The sequence below is a fragment of the Brachionichthys hirsutus genome, chromosome 15, assembly GCF_040956055.1.
Source record: "Brachionichthys hirsutus isolate HB-005 chromosome 15, CSIRO-AGI_Bhir_v1, whole genome shotgun sequence".
Classification (NCBI taxonomy): Eukaryota; Metazoa; Chordata; class Actinopteri; order Lophiiformes; family Brachionichthyidae; genus Brachionichthys; species Brachionichthys hirsutus.
The window spans coordinates 10,528,270-10,549,018 of NC_090911.1; the positions used below are offsets into that span (position 1 = coordinate 10,528,270).

General features: G+C 46.1%; 2 protein-coding genes across 2 annotated transcripts; both read right to left on the minus strand.

Annotated features, from left to right (window-relative positions):
• Nucleotides 1-107: 107 nt before the first annotated feature.
• wls (Wnt ligand secretion mediator) lies at nt 108-9,565 on the minus strand. The gene is made up of 12 exons (XM_068749066.1): nt 9,460-9,565; nt 7,153-7,425; nt 5,379-5,503; nt 5,108-5,269; nt 4,816-4,952; nt 3,400-3,568; nt 2,740-2,837; nt 2,409-2,472; nt 1,740-1,883; nt 1,553-1,636; nt 1,301-1,454; nt 108-1,044 (listed from the first exon to the last, which is right to left on the minus strand). Exons 1-12 carry the CDS (start codon nt 9,563-9,565, stop codon nt 935-937), a joined length of 1,626 nt encoding a protein of 541 aa, XP_068605167.1. The 3' UTR covers nt 108-934.
• A 1,146-nt stretch (nt 9,566-10,711) lies between these two features.
• scinlb (scinderin like b) lies at nt 10,712-20,706 on the minus strand. The gene is made up of 17 exons (XM_068749065.1): nt 20,675-20,706; nt 18,976-19,167; nt 18,050-18,204; nt 16,759-16,920; nt 16,426-16,575; nt 15,915-16,004; nt 15,368-15,500; nt 15,088-15,176; nt 14,769-14,984; nt 14,557-14,690; nt 14,016-14,106; nt 13,106-13,276; nt 12,848-13,022; nt 12,560-12,675; nt 12,366-12,443; nt 12,198-12,258; nt 10,712-11,450 (listed from the first exon to the last, which is right to left on the minus strand). Exons 2-17 carry the CDS (start codon nt 19,154-19,156, stop codon nt 11,290-11,292), a joined length of 2,163 nt encoding a protein of 720 aa, XP_068605166.1. The 5' UTR covers nt 19,157-19,167; nt 20,675-20,706; the 3' UTR covers nt 10,712-11,289.
• Between the last annotated feature and the right edge of the window lie 43 nt (nt 20,707-20,749).

The window sequence follows — 20,749 nt, forward strand, 5'->3', positions numbered from 1 at the left end:
TCAGGTTAGATACTTTTAATAGACTACTTCCTGAAGGGATTTTCAAAATAAAAGCGGCAGGAGCTTGACAGACCTGGAGGACCTTGTTTTGACAAAGCCAATTAAAACAGAGTATCAAATAATTTTATTTAAATTAGATTAAAAAGCAAAAACAAACTAAAGAGCCACGTATAATTGGCTACAGTCAACTTCAAAAACATTAATAGAGCATGAGGCATACATTTTCCAAAGCCAAAAATGAGCACTTATAAAAAATAGATCTCTACATTGTAACACGTGAACATACGGTATGAGTTTCCCAATGTGGTTGTGGTTTCTGTAGAGTCCCCCCCCAGTGATATAAAAAATATCTCCACCACTTGAAAGACTAAAAACAGCAGAACACAACATGATCTACATTCTAAGGAAAAATATGTCTGACAGATTCTAAGGCCTTGAATATACAATAGATAATAATCAGGCAAAAAATATATATAAAAACAGGAGTGAGAGAGAATAGATGCACACAAATCTCCGGCCCTTCCTTGTCATCACATCATTCTTTATCACGGGACTGTGACAGCTACCAAATACAATTTATTACTTCCAAGAAATGTTTTTGTTTTTTTACCCTTAAATATGTCTTTTTGGTATCAAAAGTATTGTGCAATATTTACACACACACACACACACAGAGGGGGGAAAAAAATACTTAAAGTATGAAATGTAAGGAAAGTTTCCAGCATGAAATGAAAAGGACCGATATGAGTGTTGATAATATTCAGTCTTTAGGGATAACTGTTGGACTGACTGGTGCATTAAAAAGGGGAAATGTTGACGCTGCCTTAGGGCCAAAGTTCATGAAGGGAAAAACCTGTTTGACTTCGTACAAGGAAGGGGAACATTGAAGCAGTCGGCAGCGGCGAGGCGTCAAGCAAGTCCTTCAGGGTGAAGACTATTCCTGGGCCTCTTTTCCAGCCATCTTGTAGATCTCAGAGGGGCCATCGACATGGGTGACGGTAGTAGTCAGCTGGATATCCTCTCCACTGCTTCCTCCAACGTCTCCTGCACACAACAAACAAGTTGGCTTCGAGAAATATAAACAAAAAGGCTAACCCTTTAAGTGCCTCCTTATGCGTCCTGCTCACCAATGACCTATCTTGTGTGTGTTCCATGATATTCAGATTTCTGAAACTTCTCTCTGGACAGAATTATTTTTTTCTTGCTTCCATTTTAGACTCATCTGCTAAGCTAACCTATAAAAACCAGCAGCTGGCACTCACAATCGGTAGAAATGTATAGTTACCGGTGATGCACTGACCGCTCGACTGCTCGTCTCCATAGCGTTTGTGAGACGGTGCGTAGAGGAACATGATGGCGAAGACGTACAGGTTCCACATCCCATAGATGCCGGTGAAAAAGGCGCTGTTTACCTGCACCGTGTGCTCTCCCCAGTGCCAGTGGCCCTCGTTCACCTGTTGCAAGACAAAGACCCATCCGTGAGAAATGAAACAAAGAAACCAGTCATCTACTGACTGAATAATCTTATTTAGCTCCTCTTTGTGGCCCCCACCTGACTGATAATGAAGAAAATGACAGTCATGGCTGCGCAGGCCAGCGTGACCAGCATGAGGAACTTGAACCTGAAAATCAGCCCCTGACAGGAGATACAGGGAAGACGCAAAACAGTCATTTAAAAAGAACATATTCCAGGAGCGACGAGTGCATTTGATATTTGATTGAAAGATGAAAACGCCCACCTCGTAGTGCAAGCGTCTGGCCTTGGACATGGCGGGCAGGGACATCCTCTTGCCACTGATGTTGCGGAAGACTTGGAAAACCATGAAGCAGAGGAAGAGGAAATACAGACAGGCGCAGATCCCTGCCACAATTATGAAAGCCATCTGAGGCAACAGTCAAGGGAAACTGTAAATATGACGCGAGAGCAGAGTCGTGGTGAATATAATGAAGCTGTAATGACCTCCAGTCTCGTACACACCAGAATTTAGCATCACATACTGTATGCGTCGCTGAACGGACCAGCTGGAGAATTAGTGGAAAAAAGATCCTTGCTATAGAAGACACTAATGAATGTCTTTAAACCACTTCAAATGGAACAGGCCTTCATCTCAATTTACTACTCGGCACACAAGAGAAAGTGTTGCGTGTTTGGAAGTCTATTTATCAAGAGCTGCGCTGACGAATCATACATTTCTCCATTTGGCAGGTGAGCAGATCATCCCGAGAACCCCGGAATCACTGAATTATTATTACCGGCACTCATTTCATTACACAAGAGATCAGTCCCAGTTCACGTTAAAGCCGACAATGTGTCAGACATAACCAAAGCAATGCATTAAGTTATAATAAAATTAAACCGCTAATCTGCACTTAGCAGATTGTCGTCATGTATATTTTGTAAAGGATACAGCCAGCTCCGTTCCTACATCAGATGCCCAGATGCTGTAGAAGGGGTTTGTCAGCTGCACCCCCCTGGTGAAGAAAAAAAAAAGACAGATTTATGTGGGCATGCATTTAGCGTGCACACCTCCAGCATCGGATCAGGATCCCCATCCACAATCATTCAGACACATTTTAAAGCTCCAATAAATGTTTCCAATCCTATTTTTGGTAATGTGGTGGAAAAAATAAGCATCAACTCCTATAAATACACATTTTATTCACCCATTCATCAAAGATTCGGCATCACAAGGATTGCATGGCGAGATGTGGAAAGGCATCCCTCTTTTCTGCCCTCACCTCTCACACATGTCAAAGATGAAGAGGCAGAAGGAGCCGAACACAATGGGCCCGACTTGCTTCCAGTAGACGGAGAAACGATTCCTCTCCGTCTGGTCCTGAAAGGAAAGGACACGACTAGTTAAAGATGGAAAAACAAACAGTTCAACATTTCATTAATCTAAAATCACTTCTTGATGAATACATACAGGGTTAAATATTTGTTTGTCTTGTTGCCTTTTTAAGCATCATCCTGTTTCAGATTTATATCTATGCGTTGGTATTCTGAGGAAAGACAGCACTCTTTTTTTTTTATCCACCGACTAAAGATCTAATTTTATAAAAGTAATGAAATATTAAAAACGCAGAGGGCATACATAAATAAAACGGTACTTGACGTGTGGCTGCATGATGGGTACTGGGATGTAAAGTAACTGCAGATATATTCACTCTCATCCCAACAATTTGATCCTGATGGTTTGTGTAATTTTTGCAGGTTGTTAAGTGGCGCTTGCTGGATGGGCAACATTGAATACAAACACAATATCAATTTGCAGTCTCTCAAAATGAATTACATCGTACGTCTACAAACAATCGAACCACCTTTGGATTCAGTAGCTTTAAAGTGGCGTCGCAGTGAGCAGACAAGCCTGCAAGTTAAAACGGTAGGATGTTCAGTACCATGAGGTGCTCCCCGCAGAAGATGATCCAGAAGGACAGCAGCATCGAGTAGAAGATGCCCTGCCTGATGTCTCCAAAAAGAAGCATCCAGGTCCAGTTGAAGCCAATAGAAAACCATTCCACCGGGATATTGATGAAAGTCATGGAGATACCCAGAGCGAGAATTACCCTGAGAGAGAGCCAGAAACAGCGTTTGAACAATAACCTGACATCATTGTTGCCAACAGCTCAAGATAGCAGGACTGGAGGTCAGCTAATAGTGGAATATCTATTTAGCAGCTGTAGTTTGCAGCATGGAACAGAGGACAGTCAATCAGTAATACCACGCCTTCAGTGAAAAATAAGCCTGATCAGGAGCTGCTCTGCCTTTAAGACAGAGAGAATAAAGAACTATCAGCCACAGGAAGACAGAAAAGAGCCCGCAGCTTGTCCCTGCATGCCGCCAAGTAGATGAAAGGCTACGCTTAAACAGAGCTGGTGTGGGTGGGAAGGGAATGGTGATATGAAAACATGCAGAAACAAATGTACCCATACACCCCCCCCCCCCCCCCCCCCCAACCAAAAAAGTAATGCAGAGCAGCTTCAAAGTGGTTTCAATCCAGACAGCCCGTCAGCAATGCTCTGCAGAGCGAACAGAGAGAGCAAAGCCACGTTTGGCTGGTATGTGAGGAATGCGTCCTGAACAGCAACGCAGCAGCCAGACGGGCCGAGGCGGGCGTCCATCTTTGGGACAAAGGGCGCGATAGGCGCCCCAAACACACCTTTAATGGAGGACTTTCTGATGGCAGGAAACGCATGCGTGACTAAAAACATTCATTATATCCGCATTAAAGTTTAATGAGCTCGATCAAAAACTTCCTCGATATTCCTTCAGTTATATCAGCCGTGATTGATGATCAATTCACGTCTAAACGTACCATCGTTTTAAGATTTCTATCTTCACGTCATATGCTTCCGCCTCACGGTCGCCATTCTGCCTCGAGTTCAGCTTTTACAGCATGAAAAATAAATACATAAATAAATAATCCGCCGTCCAGAGAGTGCATGTCGCACTTCCTGAGACTCACTCTGCAGGCCATTTGGGAGTAAGAGCCATGAGCCGGAAAACATAGAGCAAAGTAGAGAGGCGTTGGGGGTGTGTGTGTGTGTGTGCGTGTGCGTGCGTGCGTGCGTGCGTGCGTGCGTGCATGTCTCCCCTGTGCTAGCCTTCAGATTTTTAAAATGCATTTCATGCTTTACTTTGTTCCCATCGCCTCTCACTGATCCCAGTGTTTCACCCCTAACCAGCTCAGTCCGGCGGGGGGGGGTGGGGGGGGGGGGGGGGCGGGGGGTTGTTTTTGGGATGAGATAAGTTTAGGTGCATTTCTCTACTTGTATGGCGATGAACACAGAACATCATGGAGAGTCGTGGCTTACTTCTCCAGCAGCACAGGAGGTCTGCTCATGAGGCTGATCCTTCTCCAGTACCAGATCATGATGATGAGGATGCTGGGTGTGAGGAAGGTCTTCATGGCAAACCACACCTTTGTGAAGCCTCCGTTCTGATGGATGCTCTAAGGAAACAAACGCCAACGAAGTTATCTATTTACTACCGTGTCGGCCCGGACGCTTACGATGTTAGCGTCAGGCCGAGTGTGTCTTGCTGAAGATGAAACGATGTTAAGCAACGTGATAAAAAAAAAAAAAAAAAAAGGCACAGCCCGCTCACAACAAGACGAATGTCCCGGATTTCTCCAATCCCCACGTTGACCTTCTTGCGCACGTCAACAGGCAGGCGGATGTTGAGGAGGTAGTACTTGTGGGCCACGCTGCCGACCTCCATGAAAGGCAGCAGGTCACATTCGTAGTAGCGTCCCTCGTTGTCGATGGTCTGAAATAAAACCCAAACGGCAGAGCCCCACGTCTGGTTTAAGGGCTTCTCACTTAAACACAGATTACGCCCAGTCAGAAACCGGGAGGGGGGGGGGTCATCGGCGCACCTTGGAAGTGATGAATTTGCAGTTGAGCTTCCTCTGCTCGAAGGAGTGCGCCATCTCTGTCCACTCGCTGAACGTGTCGTCTCGGTAGGCCAGGCCCACGTCGACGGTGGCCAGCGCTCCTTCCTCTGGAGACAGTCAAGACAATTCCTTTTCAGCATCAGTCAACGTGCACAAAGCAGCGCATGCTTGGCCCCAAAAAAATCAAGTTGGACTGTGCGTTCATTAAGAATCACGGCTTCCATAACGAGACAGATAAGCTGAAATTGTACATATTATGTTGTAAAAATGAATTCCTGATGACAGACGGTAGTGGCCTTTTCTTATTAGACCAGCAAAGTGAGCCCACTGTCGGACACGGAGAGACGTTCCCAGTGCGACCTGAAGACAGCCAATTCATGCTTCACTCAACAAGCGAGTGAAAAATCACGTTGACACGTCGTTAAAACTGTGGAGGATCTGTGCTTCTCGGCTGCAGCTGTAAACCGAGATCCATCAGCGCTGAATGATCAACTCTACAAAAGGTTGTGAATCGACCAGCGAGATTCGACGCCTCGGTCTTCCCTCCCAGTGGACCCAAATCCTCGTCATTTCATCCTTCCTCCTTGACATAAACTCAAACAAGGCCTCGAGCTGCCCCCCCCCCCCTTTTATTTTTATTCCAACCTGGTGAATTCAACAAAAACATCCACAGCAAAGCTATCAAAACTATCTTTAGCTCCCGTTACACAGCCAAGCGTTCTCTCCTCCAAGCTTCCAAAGTGCCTCTTGTGCCGTTACGAAACAAGCTGGAATGAAGAGGAAGAAACCCAGTGACCTGTGCTGTGAGAAAGAAGAAGAAAAAAAAAAAGGAGGTGGACGAGAACCGGCAGGGACCGTCTCTGAGCCAGACCCCCTTCGTGCAAACATTCCACGGCAGCCCAATGGCCATCGCTACGGAAACTAAGCCTCCTCAACAGCTGTGATGTTGCTGGAACCAGGCCAATGAGCTCTTGGTGCTGTGTGTGTGTGTGTGTGTGTGTGTGCGTGTGGGGGGGGGGGGGGGGGGGGTACGGGTGAAGTTCTTCTGACGAACACAGATAAGATAGTCAAGATGGCCTCGTGTTTGACGTAGAGCCTCAGACAAGAATCCAGAGACCTTGGAGCCCAGATTCAGACAGAAGACCGGATACAGTTCTGCTGTTCTAAAATACGTGCATTTACCAAAATAAAAGCCTTTATCGGCCAACAGCAGTGATTTTTCTTTCATCGTGAATTCCTTTACGGTCTTTAACATTCTGCTGCAACCATTTGGAATGAAAATGACAGGAAGTCTTTCGGTTTGTTTTCTACCCGGTAAAGACAGAAACGTTTCTCTGTAGGATTCTTTTCATGCCAGACATTTGTGGGATTCTCAAGCCTTGATGATGAATAAATGAGCATTTAAAAACACCACATTTTGCAGGGATGATAAAAATAAGAAGTAGTAATAAATATAGGTAAAAGTGGAACGATTCGTGAAGTTATGGAAGTGAATATTTCAGGTTAGCTTGGTCACACTCAGCTTCTGCAAATATTTGCCTTTAGATAGTGAACAAATATTTACACAAATTAAACAATTTCATAAAAAAAAAACCACAGACACTGAAAATCTAACCACGTGCAAATGGCTTTTGGGAACATCCCACATAAGACAAGCATGGCCTCTCCCAAACACGCATCACGCATCTCCCCGTGTCCGGAAGGAGAAACGCGAGCCGTCCTTGAAACCCACAACGAAGCGTTGGCTGGTTCTCACCTATCTGGTTGAAAAGCTTGAACGCAATGTCGAACTGCAGGATGACCAGCATGAACTGGAACCAGGGGCTCATCTCCTTGTTCGGCAGAGGAATGTGGACGGCGAACACGATGTTGTTGGCCTCGATCTTCTTGGCTATGGCCTCGTCAAAGGACTGGATCTTCTCGCATTGGTTCGGACCCCAAGGTACGAGCCACTTGGATTCCTGCCGATGCTTGACCGTGTCCACGCACTTTGTGGCCAAGTAGTGGACCGCCGTGGTGGGTTTGGGAGCTGGTGAGAGGAAAAGCGGCAACGTGAGAGCGATTTCAGAAGGAAGAAACGTAGAATCCTAACTTTGAGTTGTGTATTAAAACAAAACAAAAAACATCTGGGAAGGGTTAACAGTCGAATCTTAGCCTGGAGGCGAAGCGCTAAAGTCGCAGGCGGTTACGGAACAATGGCGTCAGAAACCTGTTTAGCTGATATTTGTCTTGTGGGCAGGGCAAGTCAGAAAGTTGGACAATAAAAGTTGGTAAATATCTGCAGGCCTTTAGTCTCCACTACCTGCTTCCAGGTCAAGCGAGAGACGTTTCTGATTCTTTGACTATTTATTTTGCTATTTAAATTTACCCAACCCATGCGAGTCGGGTCAGCATCATCTTTCTGCTGCGCGATGTTTCAGACACTTGAGGCGGTCGAGGTTAGTTTACATCAGTACTCCGTTATTGACAAGAGTACAACGTCTTGAACAATCTTATTCACAGGGAGTTGCGACCTGAAAATAAATCCTCCAGATGCATCTCTTTATTTTCCCCAGACAGGAAAGACGAGGAGAAATACTCAAAGTCCTCCGTTTGTGACGCATCCAGGAAGACTCCTCAAGGCCTAATTACAGACGACTGTCATTGTTGCTCGAGGGAAGCGCCGACTCGTTGGGAGTGAACGCCCAGAGTTTCCAGATTCAGCTCAGGAAGGGGATTAGAAGACATCCAAGGAGGACTCAAAGCTGTTAATGCCGTCAACAAGACTCAAACTCAACGGTGACCATCGTCATGGAGAGATGGTCAGAGAAGACACGAAGAACTGAACTAAACCAGTTATCTGGAACCCCCCTTGGGAGTTCAATTATCCCGGTGACCCCCGCGAGTCCATCGGGACACTGGCTCCCCTCCAGTCTCCATTGCACTGTGTCCCCCCCAGCCTGCTGACCCCATGCCGTGTTCCCGGGTCTGTCGGGGAAACAAGTGAAGAAAAAGCCCTTTCTCCTCAATTACCCCCGCCGCCCTCGGCCACCAAGCAAACACAAAGGAATCCGGCTTCATTAAAAGCATCTCAGCCAAGAACGAACCCAAACAGGCTAATTTATCACCGGGGCCGCTGCAGTGAGGGAAGAGGGGTGATGGAGGCAGGGAGAGAGAGAGAAAGGGAGAGGGAGACAGAGAGACAGAGAGAGAGAAAGGGAGAGAGAGACAGAGAGAGAGAGAGAGACAGAGAGAGACAGAGAAAGACAGAGAGAGAGAAAGGGAGAGACAGAGAGAGAGAGAGAAAGACAGAGAGAGAGAAAGGGAGACAGAGAGAGAGACAGAGAGACAGAGAGAGACAGAGACAGAGAGACAGAGACAGAGACAGAGATATACAGAGAGAGAGATCTAGACAGACAGAGAGAGAGAGCGAGAGAGACAGAGACAGAGCGAGAGAGACAGAGAGAGACAGAGACAGAGACAGAGACGGGCACGTTGGTGCAAATGGGTCCCATGAGAAAGACGCACACCTTCCAGTTTTTATCAACTCGAGTTTAGCGTTCTGGGACGGAACACTTTGAAGAAACTTCTGATGGAGTCCTCAAGGAAAATGGCAACTCTGGCAGCAGCTGTCTCGTCTGTCTCAGTGGAAATGGAAGTAGGGGAAGAGGAACAGCCTGGCGAGGAGGAGGAGGAGGAGGGAGGTGCAGATAGTGCCTCAGGGGCCTCGCATAGCAGACAGACACGTAGAGGAGGTGGGAGGAGGAGCAGGAGGAGGATCAAAGCGAGACGAGACAAAAGGTGGAATGCATTTCAAAGCGCGCCCGTGTTGAAAACCCACGCATGAAGACACCAAGTCTAGTTTCACGCGTTATTGTTTTCGGGCGACCCCCCCCCCCCGCAAATAGGTCAAACGCAGCCCGAAGTTTCCCCGCAACGTCTCCTCTTTCCCGTGGAAACCTTCCTCAGCCGCAGCGGACGGTCCTTCCACTAATCCACTTAAAAACTTTGCGCGTTTTTACCGTTTTCAGAGACGAAAACCGCAACGCGCGCGCGCGCGTGCGCGTCAGGAACGAGAACTTACCAATTAAGCCGCCGACCATGAAGGCGAGCGCCTGGAACAGGAGCAGAATAACTCCCACTATCACCAACTTCTTGGTGCTCATGTTTTCAATAATAGCCCCCGCCATCGCGACGGAAAGGTTGGAGTTAAAAATAAATTTAAAAAAATATATAAATCACACCGAGGCAGAAACAAGCAGAACAAAAATGCGGTGCAAAAAAACGCCGCATCAACAGCCAGGAAGGAAAGAAGGAAAGCAAAGCCGGGCCTCCTCCGCTCCTGCGCTCCTCCTGCCTTTCAACTTGGAAGGAGGAGGAGAAAAAAAAGAGAGGAGTCACATGACCGAGGAGCGCTCAGCTTTAAGCCCGAGCAGGCAGCGTCAGTCCGGGGGGGGCGGGGGGGGGGGCTCCCGGTTCTTAGACATTAGACGCGTAAAACCTATCCTGGAGCAAATATAGACTTCTGTAGTTTGGGTTTGAATAGGTGACCAACGACGTCATCATGGAGCTAATTAATAATGTGTGTGGGGGGGGTGGGGGGGGGGGGGTCTGTCAACCCCCCCCTTGGGATGAACTTTTTTTTTTTTCACATCACTTCTCCTTCCACTCATAATAATTATTTTCAGTCCATTTCAGAAAACGCTGTACACAAATCAACAGGCTTTATACTCATGACAGTCATGAAGTTACAAACGAATACAGTCAGCACAGTTTTTAACTGACTTACTGCAACAGCCATGCAGAAATACTGCGTGTTAAAAATAGTAATCACATGTGACATATGCTACACTGCAATCATAGTACAGTAAAGTATACCAATATGCATATATTTGTGTGTATTTGAATATTAGGGAGCAATAAAATTAGAACCATTTATGATGCGCATGATAAATTACCGTGTTAAATATTGCATGCTAAACAATTCTCAGAGGCCTAATTCATGATATCAGGAGCTAATTCTGCTAATTCCGTTTCATCTCTGTGTCTCTGAGCTGTCTCACCTTCTGTCCTGCGGTGTGGACAGATGCTCTGAGCTGTCTCACCTTCTGTCCTGCGGCGTGGACAGATGCTCCGAGCTGTCTCACCTTCTGTCCTGCGGCGTGGACAGATGCTCTGAGCTGCACCAGTGACTGATAAACCTTCTGACATGCTGGCGGATTCGATTTGAATTATGAATGTTGCTTTTTGCAGCGCGGCTGTTGCAGTACATGCGGTATAAAGTCTGATTCTTTCACTCGCTCGCCTTAGAAACCTTTTAAAAACAGCAAGCACAGTCAGGAAACACTGAGAGCTTTATTTAAAAACCATCACTTTGAGCATTTCGAGGTCACGTAATAAAGAGTCCACGCGGCTGGCGTGTGGACTCTTACACTTTTTAAAATTCATAAGCACCGAATATGAATTTTTCTATATTTTAAATGCAGCAAGGAAGTTCCAGCAAAAACTATGCACAAACACAACACATGCAATAAAGGGATTTACTGCGTCTGTCTGGCGTCATGGTTGATGATGTAAAAAAAGATGAAGGTGCATCCTGATCAGTGAATGGATGAGAGCACAAATAAACGAAATGATCAGCAATGACTTCCTTTCCCAATTCCCTCACCCACATTATGGTCTTAAACAAAGGCAAGACAGCAGAGCAACAAGCCACTTCTATCAACTACAGAAAATGCTGCTTTGAGTGCTGTTTATAAACTCCTCCAGCGTGTTGGAGACGTAGAAGCAGCCGTTTAATACCAGCGTTAACACTGGTTGAAGCACTGAAAGGAGTGGAGTTTAAGATATATGGCAAAATGTAGGAGCCGTGCAGGAATGGAGTCAGGTTAGCAGAGCGCTTGAGGCGGCGTGCTCAGAAACGGATGCGGATTCTCTCAAATGGGTCCGTGTCCCACATCTTAGCATCCCAAGCCTGGAACCAGCCGACGAAAGTTCCGGGCTCTGCTCCCTGATTGACTTTGCAAATGGGCAGCCCGCTGCGGCCGGACGGGTCCGAGTCCAGATACTCTTTGGCTGCAGGACACAAAGTCGATATGGTTGAAATAACAGAAGCAGGAAGCTGGACTAAATATCACACATCTGCCCACCACAGACATCAGTTCGGTTTTACGTCGGGCTATCTTTGCGAGCTCTCACGTCATTTAAACATCCAGCAGAAGCAGAGCAACATGAGAATCTGATGAATATTATGATTCTCCTTTCTCCTCCAATCTGAACCATTTATCCCGAAACCAGCTGCTTTCAACTAAAACGACTCACTGAACGCTCCGAGAGTGACTCATAACAGCGGAATTGTAGGCTTGAGGCTGAAATAACTGCAGAGAGTTGGGCAATCGTTTGTTTCTTGGGGTGTTGTCACCCTTCACACAGTTTTTCAACTGTTGATGTTAAAGAATTGACGAGGTCTAAGACGTCGTCGCTGAACTTACAGCTAATGCGAGGTAAACAGATCAATGATTTCCCTAATCACATATGCAATTATAACACTTTATATACAGTAGGACTTAAAAGCCTAATATTATGCATTAACTTCAACATGTGTACGTGGTTAACGCCTGATGAAATCTGCACTGCAAGACAACAACCCAGGTTGCAGACTACCCTGACAGCCTCGTCCTGGATTAGTATATATGATGAACTAAAAGTGAATTTGTGACTTTCCAATCTTTTACTTTAATGAAACGCAACAGCTATGAAGCTACATCGCTTTCCGGAAGCGAGACAATCTGCGAGAATCTTTGGTTTCTTCCAGCAACAGACCTATTTTGGGAGCTCCGTCCCGTTCCTCCGCGTTAGCGTCTTTTCCGACCCAAAGGAAGATCTACAGGGAAGGAAAAAACACACTTTCTATGCTTCCCGAGAGATGCTATAAGACATATAAATGTTTTCTGTAAACTCTATTGATGATGGGAGGAGAGCTCAGCTCACCTGATCCCTGGTATCCAGAAGCATGACATCATCCGTGGCCAGATCTGACTGAGTAAAGTCTCCCGGGACTTCCTCAACCTGATGGACAGAAGAAAACTCCGCTATGCTTTGGTTTCTTTAATCATCTCATTAACATAAACTGTGTTGATAAGAAAAAAAAAAGAATATTTATATATCTGGAACATATGACTTACAATAAGTCGCCCAGTTTTGTTGGAGCAGCCAAACAGACGCGGGGGGTGGGTCCCCTGCTGTAAACTCTTGGAGGTCTGGTATTCCTTCTTGCCACCAAGAGTTGTCCAAAAATCACCTTGGAGGATGAAGAACACGCATTACGAGGTTAATGAGAATCGAGAGTCGATAAGCTGATCAAACTATCGCCTCGGGCTTATAAATAGAGGTTTATTTTCATTGGTTGACGAGGGAATAAGCTAAATATTTTTGCATCACATAAAATTGATTTGTCCCACGAGGACACCCACATGGCTCGCTGCCCTCCGACACCTGGGAGGCCCGGCCACCCAGGAAGCGCTCCACATGCTTAGCTGCCTCCATTTCTTCCTCACTGGCACCCTTGCCCCGCCAGATGAACAGGGCGTTTGGGGATTTCAGCACAAACACATCATTGGTGTTCAAATTAAAAGCAGTGGCCTCAACCTGAGGAAACACACATAGAGGTGGAATTGAGGCATCTCTGCTGGGGCAGCAGCACAGGTCCATGTTCTGGTGCGACGGCTCACCTCCACAGCACGGGTAGAGCCGGAGGAGCTCTGCCGGATGTGGAAGAGGCGAGTGCTGCTGGCCTGAGAATGTCCGAATTTGCGTGAGGTTCCTCCGCTGTGGATGATCATGGGTTTGCCCTGGAACAGACTCATCAGATGTGGAGGCTCCTGGCCCTGAGTCACTCTCACCTGTGGATGAAGTCATAAAGAAGCATCGCCATGAAAGCTGCTGGGGCTATTTTAATTTAGCCTCTGTGAGTTTGGAAAGATATGCTAATTTTTAGGTTTATTAAATTATCAGACATCATCCAGGTTTAGCAGTAAGCCTCTATAAAGGTTTAGGACCATGGTAATAACATTGCAGTTGGCTATAGCATCTAATAAATTGTAGTATTTGTTTTGCAAACCTCTGCTGGTGGTTTGGGGTTTTACAGCAGTGTCGCCCTCTGCTGGTAGCTTGAGGTTTTATAGTAGTATCGCCCCCGGCTGGTGGTTTGAGGTTCCTTTTTTTATGTCTGAAGACTGAAACTCAGTGAGATCTCTATGCTCAAAAGCTTTTTTCTAACTTTATGCTTTCAAATACATTTAATATTTTTTTGCATCTATCTGAAAAACTGCAATGGAATGTTTGCACTAAACAGGATCACGCTGTATTTTGATTTTGATGCTGGCTGGCTACCCCAGCTCCCATTGCAAAGCATTTGTTCATCTTGGTTTAGACAAGTATTATACAAATACACTATTATTATCATTATATAATTATTCCATAGAGAAAAAGAAAAGCATTACATATTAAAATAAAAGTATTATGATATTTCTGACTTCTTCCTGCTCACACAGTGGTGTCTGATAATTTGAACGAGCATTATGTGATGATTGCAGGCCTGTGATGTAAAGATGAGAAACGTGCCAGCGTTCAAGCTCTAACCTGAACTGGAGCTCCTCCCATTGAGTCATCGAGCCTCACTGTGAGGAACGCCGAGGCCGCCAGTTCGTCCTGTGAGCACTTCAGCCCCTGCCTGATTGCAACAAACACAGTCTGAATGTTAAACGCATCCTGGGCATGGTGGGATTATGTGCCTACACCCTCTAGGTTTGTCTTTTCACCTGTTTGCTTTAGCGTTTTGTCAGTCGGATTACGCAAATCCCACCGAACACATTCCTGTGAAACTCTGTGGTAATGCTGGTTTGACCAAGAATACACTAAATTCTGGAATCTATCTGAATAACTGCAATCAAATGTCTTTCCCTAACAGGAAACGAGTCTCCCACATGTGTGTGGAGGAAGTTCAGCCCACTCTTCCTTGCAGGGTTGTTTTAATTCAGCCACACTGGAGGGTTTTCAGGTCATGCCTCAACAGTTTTATGGGATTCCAATCCAGACTTTGACTCGGGCACACCTTAATTGTATTTTTTCACCTTTCAGGCGGAAGACCTGTCACCGAGAAAGGATCTTTCTGTTTACCCACCAGGTGTATATGATGTGTTGCTCGCGGCTTCCCAGTCTGTAGCTGTAGAGGATGAGGTAACAGTCACCACCGTAAAAGTGACCGTAGCAGGCCGGGTCAACAGGCACCGTGTCGCCGTTCTCAATACGCCAGATCTAAAAACCAACACAGCGAACAATCTTTTGTTTTTGCCCCAAAAATACCAGACTCGTAAACTTTTAGAGAAGTCTCACCTGGACTTTGCCCTTGCCGTCATCCACCATGCCGTGCTGAGCTGCCATGACCTTGTTGGTGTGCAGGGTGGCGGCATCAAAGGGCACCTGTGCCACTTTGGCTATGCGGCCCATGACGTAGGCCTTACTGGGGCCCGTGGTCGCATCTTTGTCCCTCCAGTCGCCGAAGAATTGCTTAAACAGAACCGTCTCAGCTCCCGCAGGCATCACCTGGATCTGTGAGGAGGGAGGGATGTCAGATGTATTTACATTAAAACACCGATACACAGAAGAAAACGCAGAATGCGCAGAAACAAGACAAGACTCGTGTCAGGCTTACCATCGTCTTGTTGGAGTACCCCTTGTCTTTGATAAACTTCTGACCGGCCGACATGGCTGCTTTGCGCTCGGACGTGTTGGCCTTGGGACCTGGTTGGAGTCAGGAAGGCAGGAACAAGAAGGCGAGTCCCGAAAAACATGGTTGTATTTGAAAAAGGCAGATTTGTCATGGGGTTATAAATAGACACCTATCATTGCAGGTGCTTTATTGTGCTTATTTATTCATCTATTTATTACAAGGAGCTCTTTGAGCATTGTTGTCTGCCTTGCTATTGAGCCACCTTTCCAAACGAAGATGTTCCTGTCCACTCCGTTGTCCAGGATGTAACACTCCTCAGGAGACAGCATGGCCTGTTTGAAGGGACTCGCCGGAGCCACGGACGACACCTTCATCGAACCGGATGCATCGGAGATCTGCGGAGCCATGGAGGGATCGGCGGCAGTTAACCTCCTCAAAATACTTTCAGGTGTTGGAATACTTAAAAAGTTATATTTAATGTTTTTTTTTTATTATTTCAAGAGACACATGAGCCGCAATGAAAGGACAGAATGCAGCTCAGTTCATTGTATGCAGTTCTCAAACAGGAGATTTTATTTTGAAAGGTCTTCCACAGTGACTCCTAAATGAATGCATAATTAAAATACATGGTTGGTTCATTTGTCTTTTGACAAACTGGCTGCATTTCATATTCTATATAATAGAATCAAATTCTCCAATGGAACATCAGAGTCCTATATTAAACGTAAATATAAATGCAGCCTCATGGGTAGGACGGGTAGAAGAAGAAGATATTAAATGTAAATATAAATGTCAGTGTTGTTTCTCACCATGTAGAGCGCCCCCTTCTTCCTGTTGCTGCTTTCCACCTTCTCATCATCTGGAGTACTGGGTGCAATGGCTGTTTTTTTCCCCAAAGCCTGCACAACAGAGGAAGGAATCACTTAGACTAAAAGCTCTGTTCACGTTTTTCACATTTCTATTCTGTGACGTCTCGCAACCAACAGCCTCCCTCATTAAGCCTCTCCTGGAGTTCATCCTCTTCTCTCGCCGGAAATGTGTTAACAAAACCTGGCACAGAGTTAGCACGCTACAAAGGACAGCTTTGTGCCCACTCTTTCCCACGCTCATGAACACATCGGCTGTAAAAATCCGTCAGTAACGCTTAAAGTTTCCGCTCACGAGTGCGGTGGAAATTTCCACCCAGGGATGACAATAAGTTAAATTCTGAGATGTGGAAACATGAGATTAATGACAAATGTTTGCATCCAGCCTAATTATTATTGATTTAGTAATCTAGTTTCCTTTCTGCAGCACTTTCTGCATACACCTGCGCGTCACCTCTTCGATTTCTTGCGTCTCCGCTCCCTCCTCCACGATGTGCAGATTGGCTCGGCCGTTCCTCTCGTTGTCTCTGATGCCGATGGCGACCTCCGAGGCCTTCAGCCTCTCAAAACTGTTGCACTCACTGCCGCACCACAGATAGATGTGCTGCAGGAGAGGAGGAGGCAGGAAAAGGATGTTATAAAACATGAGGTAGCGGTCCAGGCTGATTTGAGCTGGGGCCACTGGTGCTAACAGCTGTTTAATGACACTGCAAACAGCACTCATACTGGTGTGTCTATCTACAACACACACACACACACACACACACACACACTCACACACACACACCTTTCCCAGGTCAATAATGAAGCAGTCCCCCTTGTTGAAGCTGGACCAGCCCAAGTCCACCTCTGTTGCTCTGATGACCCTCCGACCCTTGACATGCAGCAAGCGCTTCACATTCACGCCATTGGTTACCACGTGTTGGAAACCTGAGGCCACGCCCCCTCTCTGAAAAGAAATCAGCAAATTATAGATTATTTTTAGGGACCTCCTAAAAATCTCAGTTTCATTTTAAATATGTTCATGGAAAGTAACAAATGTTCCACCGTGTGCACGGTTTGAATTCATGAGACACAAATACAAGTGTTAAACTACCAAAACTGTGCTGCCAAATAATGTTAACATGTCAGACGCATGTCCTGGAGTGCACAACAGTCGCACGCCTGGGAGGCAGGACTGTCTCGGAAGGCGCCGTCCTCGATGAAGTCATTAAACAAATAAGGTATTTACAAGACATGCAAATGAGAAACAGAGAAAAATAAACAACAAGACAAGAAAAAAGCCTTTCAGAGTGACGGAAATAAATGGAAGAGGATTCCTCATCGCTTCGTGAGGACAAAGTCCCAGAATGGATTCCACCGTGGGGCTTAGCTTTTACCACAAAAGCACACAGTGTTGTTAGCACCTGGAGGGATGGCTGTGGAGCCAGTAAAAAGTTCCACGGCAGCAATGCAGACTGTGTTTATTCTAATGGAAGGATTTCATCCAAATGGAGGAGTTACCAAAAATATGAAGAGTTTAGTTCTGTCTTCCACTGTGTGTGAGGACGAGGAGGAGGAGGAGGAGGAGGAGGAGGAGGAAGAGGAGGAAGAGGAGGAGTTCTTGCTCTCAACAAGACCTTACTCTGTAAACAAAAACCAATTTAACTCCAGCCTGGGGGGGGGTTAGGGTGGTTTGGCAATGAGAAACAGATGGCCGGTAAAAGCTCCTTTAAATATGGTGTTTGCCTTGTAGTCAGTCGGGCGGTCGGCGGGACACGCCCCGTGTGTGTGTGTGTGTGTGTGCTCCTTTTCTTCTGAACTTCAGACTCATCAGCTTCACTCCACGGCAACGTTTGCGGGATGCTGACAATCATTAAACCTCACTGTTAAATTTGGATCCAAAACGAGCTCCGAGCTTTTTTGTGTCGCTTTAAATTCTCAAGTGCAGACGGAAAATGTTTGCCTCACTGTCTGGCAGCTTGGAACAGTCGATTTCTTGTCTCGGAATGTTTATTTTGTGATAATCTTTCATAGCCTGAGGAGGAACAACAACCGGGTCGTCAACTTGCACACATCCACAGCGCTGTGATGCTCACCTTGTATTTGATTCCTGACTTAAAGTAGCCCAGGAAGGCGTTTGATTCGCAGTCCTGCAAGTCCCTGAACTGCACCGGGCCGCCGCCAAGGAAGTCATCCAGCTGCATGGCAAAGATGGCCGCCGCCCCGCGCTCATCTTGTGAGCACTCGTTCCCTGCAAAACAAGAAGAAGAAGAGACGTTTTTTTTTTTAGACGGTGTCACCATTAATGATCGGGGACTGCTTCTCGTCATAGCATGAAGGGACAAACTGCAGAACTGAAGTCTCCGTGGTGACCGGAGGACACTCTGAGTCGGGACCGGACGCTTTGAATCATCACTTCTGCAGCAGAAGCACTTTGTCCTCTTCTTACCGTCAGATGGAAAATTGCACAAATGGAAACATTCCATACTCTTTAATGCCTAACAGAGAGACAGATGCTGTTTCTAGTCCTCGGAGCTCCATCGCTGGAAGCAGACAAACAGATCTGCTTCTTCTGGGCCCACAGAGGTGTTCCAGATGTTAGTCGTTGAGTGCTTTTGTTTGGGTCGCCGTTATGAAAGTGGAATTTTACCAGCCTTCAGTTCAGTCTTTAGTGTTTGCGTGTCATTGCTCAGGCGCGAACTGAGCCGAAGGGGAAAAGGAGACAGATCAAAACAGGAACCTGCACGGCGGGGGTGAATTTCACAATGTGGTGTGAGTTTTTTTTTCCTCTTCAGACATAGGCGTTTTAGCGGTGAGATCAGTGTGTATCTTTAGTCTCTGCAGAACCACAGCAGCGTGGTGAAATTCTAATGACTCAGATTTTAACATCTTTGATTGTTAATCTTGGCAGAAGCATCACAATACATGGATATTTATCCCTCACATAACTGCACACGGGGAATAAAACCAGGGGTGAGTTAAAAAAAAAAAAAGATATACAACTTTGAATGAGGTGCATTACCTAGCCACATGTGTATGTTGTGAGACCTTTCGGTTTTGGTGAAGAGCAGGAGGTAAGCGTCCCCGGTGTAAAAGTTCCCATGCAAGGATTGAGGGACCGGCTTCAGGTCCATGTTCTCGATGCGCCACACCTGCAGCCCCAGCTGCTTTCCTGCACCCACAAACTCCTTATGGGAAACCATGATGGCTCGGTCTGAAAGTAAGACATAAAGATGGAGGAAGGGAGTAAATATGGAGACACGCGAGGAAGAGGAGGAGGAGGAGGGAGACGGGAGAGACACACAAGAGCAAACGACAGAATATTTAATGCAAGGAGGAATGTTTTTGCATTCGTCTTGTTGCATGTAAAGACTGAACCGGACAAACTAGTTCTTAGACAAGCATAATTTGCTGGTGGGGGGGGGGGGGGGCACGCTGTAGTTTGGAAAATCTTAAATCAAGACTGAATAATGTAGAGCTCCTTGGTTTTTCAGTTGTTTTGATGCTTGGAGTTCAGCATTAATTGTCAAAGGAGACAAAAGGCTTTAGTAATATCTTCCTTTCTGTGTAAACAAGACTACGTGGGAACACTGAATTATTATCAGCAGGCATTTAAGATGTAAATTATTTCCCAACAAAAGAGACAATGGCACACCCAGTGTGTTATCACATATTTCATTTTATTTATTTACTGCTGATAAAGAGTCACAACAGCGTGAGCTCGGCTACAGAGGGCGGCGATAAACCGCTTTAATGGCACATTTAAACTCGGCCACAGTTACAGGAAGTGAGATTTGTTTTTTGTTTTTGTTTTTAATAAACTTCAGATCACGATGAAAGTGTGTTTCTGCAACAGCCAGATTCTAAACGCATCGAGCAGCAGGACGTTTAAAAGTGACCTCTAAAAAACAAATCAGGCAACATTCACTTCCTCACTTCCTCATCCACAGTCTCCTGTAACAGCCGCCTCCACCCGCGCGTTGCGCACGGCGCATTACGCACATTATGCGCTTTGATCCAGACCAAACATCATCACCATCACCGCGCCTGGACACTTATTATGGAGCGTCTGAGTAAATGCGTATCGACCACGATGGTTACGGTCAAAACAAAGCTTTGTCAAAGCCTGGAGGTGGACGGTAATAACACTGTTGTGACTGATCCGGGGGGGGGGGGGGGGGGGGGGGGGGGTCATGTCTGCTGGGAAGAGCATCTCTAATGTGCATCTGCCTCCTCCTCCTCCTCCTCCAGCTGAGCTTCTCTTCTGCTGACTCGTCACACTGGAAGCCACCAGTGGGTTTGTCGTGTTTATTCAATTATAGGGGAACGCATCCATGGAAATAAGAAAGAATTGGTGCCACATATCTTCCACGTGTGCTGGTATTACATAACAGTCAAACAAATGGCATAAAATATTATTCTATTACCACACACACACACACACACACACACACACACACACACACACACACACAAGGATCAAAGTGATTTCCCCTGTTTCCAGTTTGAAAAGTTAAGTTTTAGTTCCTTTTTTTTTTTCCTCTTGAAAGAGAAAAGAACGGAAACTTTCCACATCTGGAAATAGAAAGGGTTCAAACGTGACCTCGGGAGGCTGAACTGGAGACACGAGAGGAAAAACACGCCGAATCTGAGCCGATCTGAAATCCGTTAAAGACAGAACTCGTGAAAACACGCGTGTCGGGTGGAAGGAGCCAACTCACAGTTTGCAAGAGGAGCAGATGCAGGTCCGGTAGTGATCTTCAGTGTGGAGTGGATTTATGTCAGACAGCGGAGAG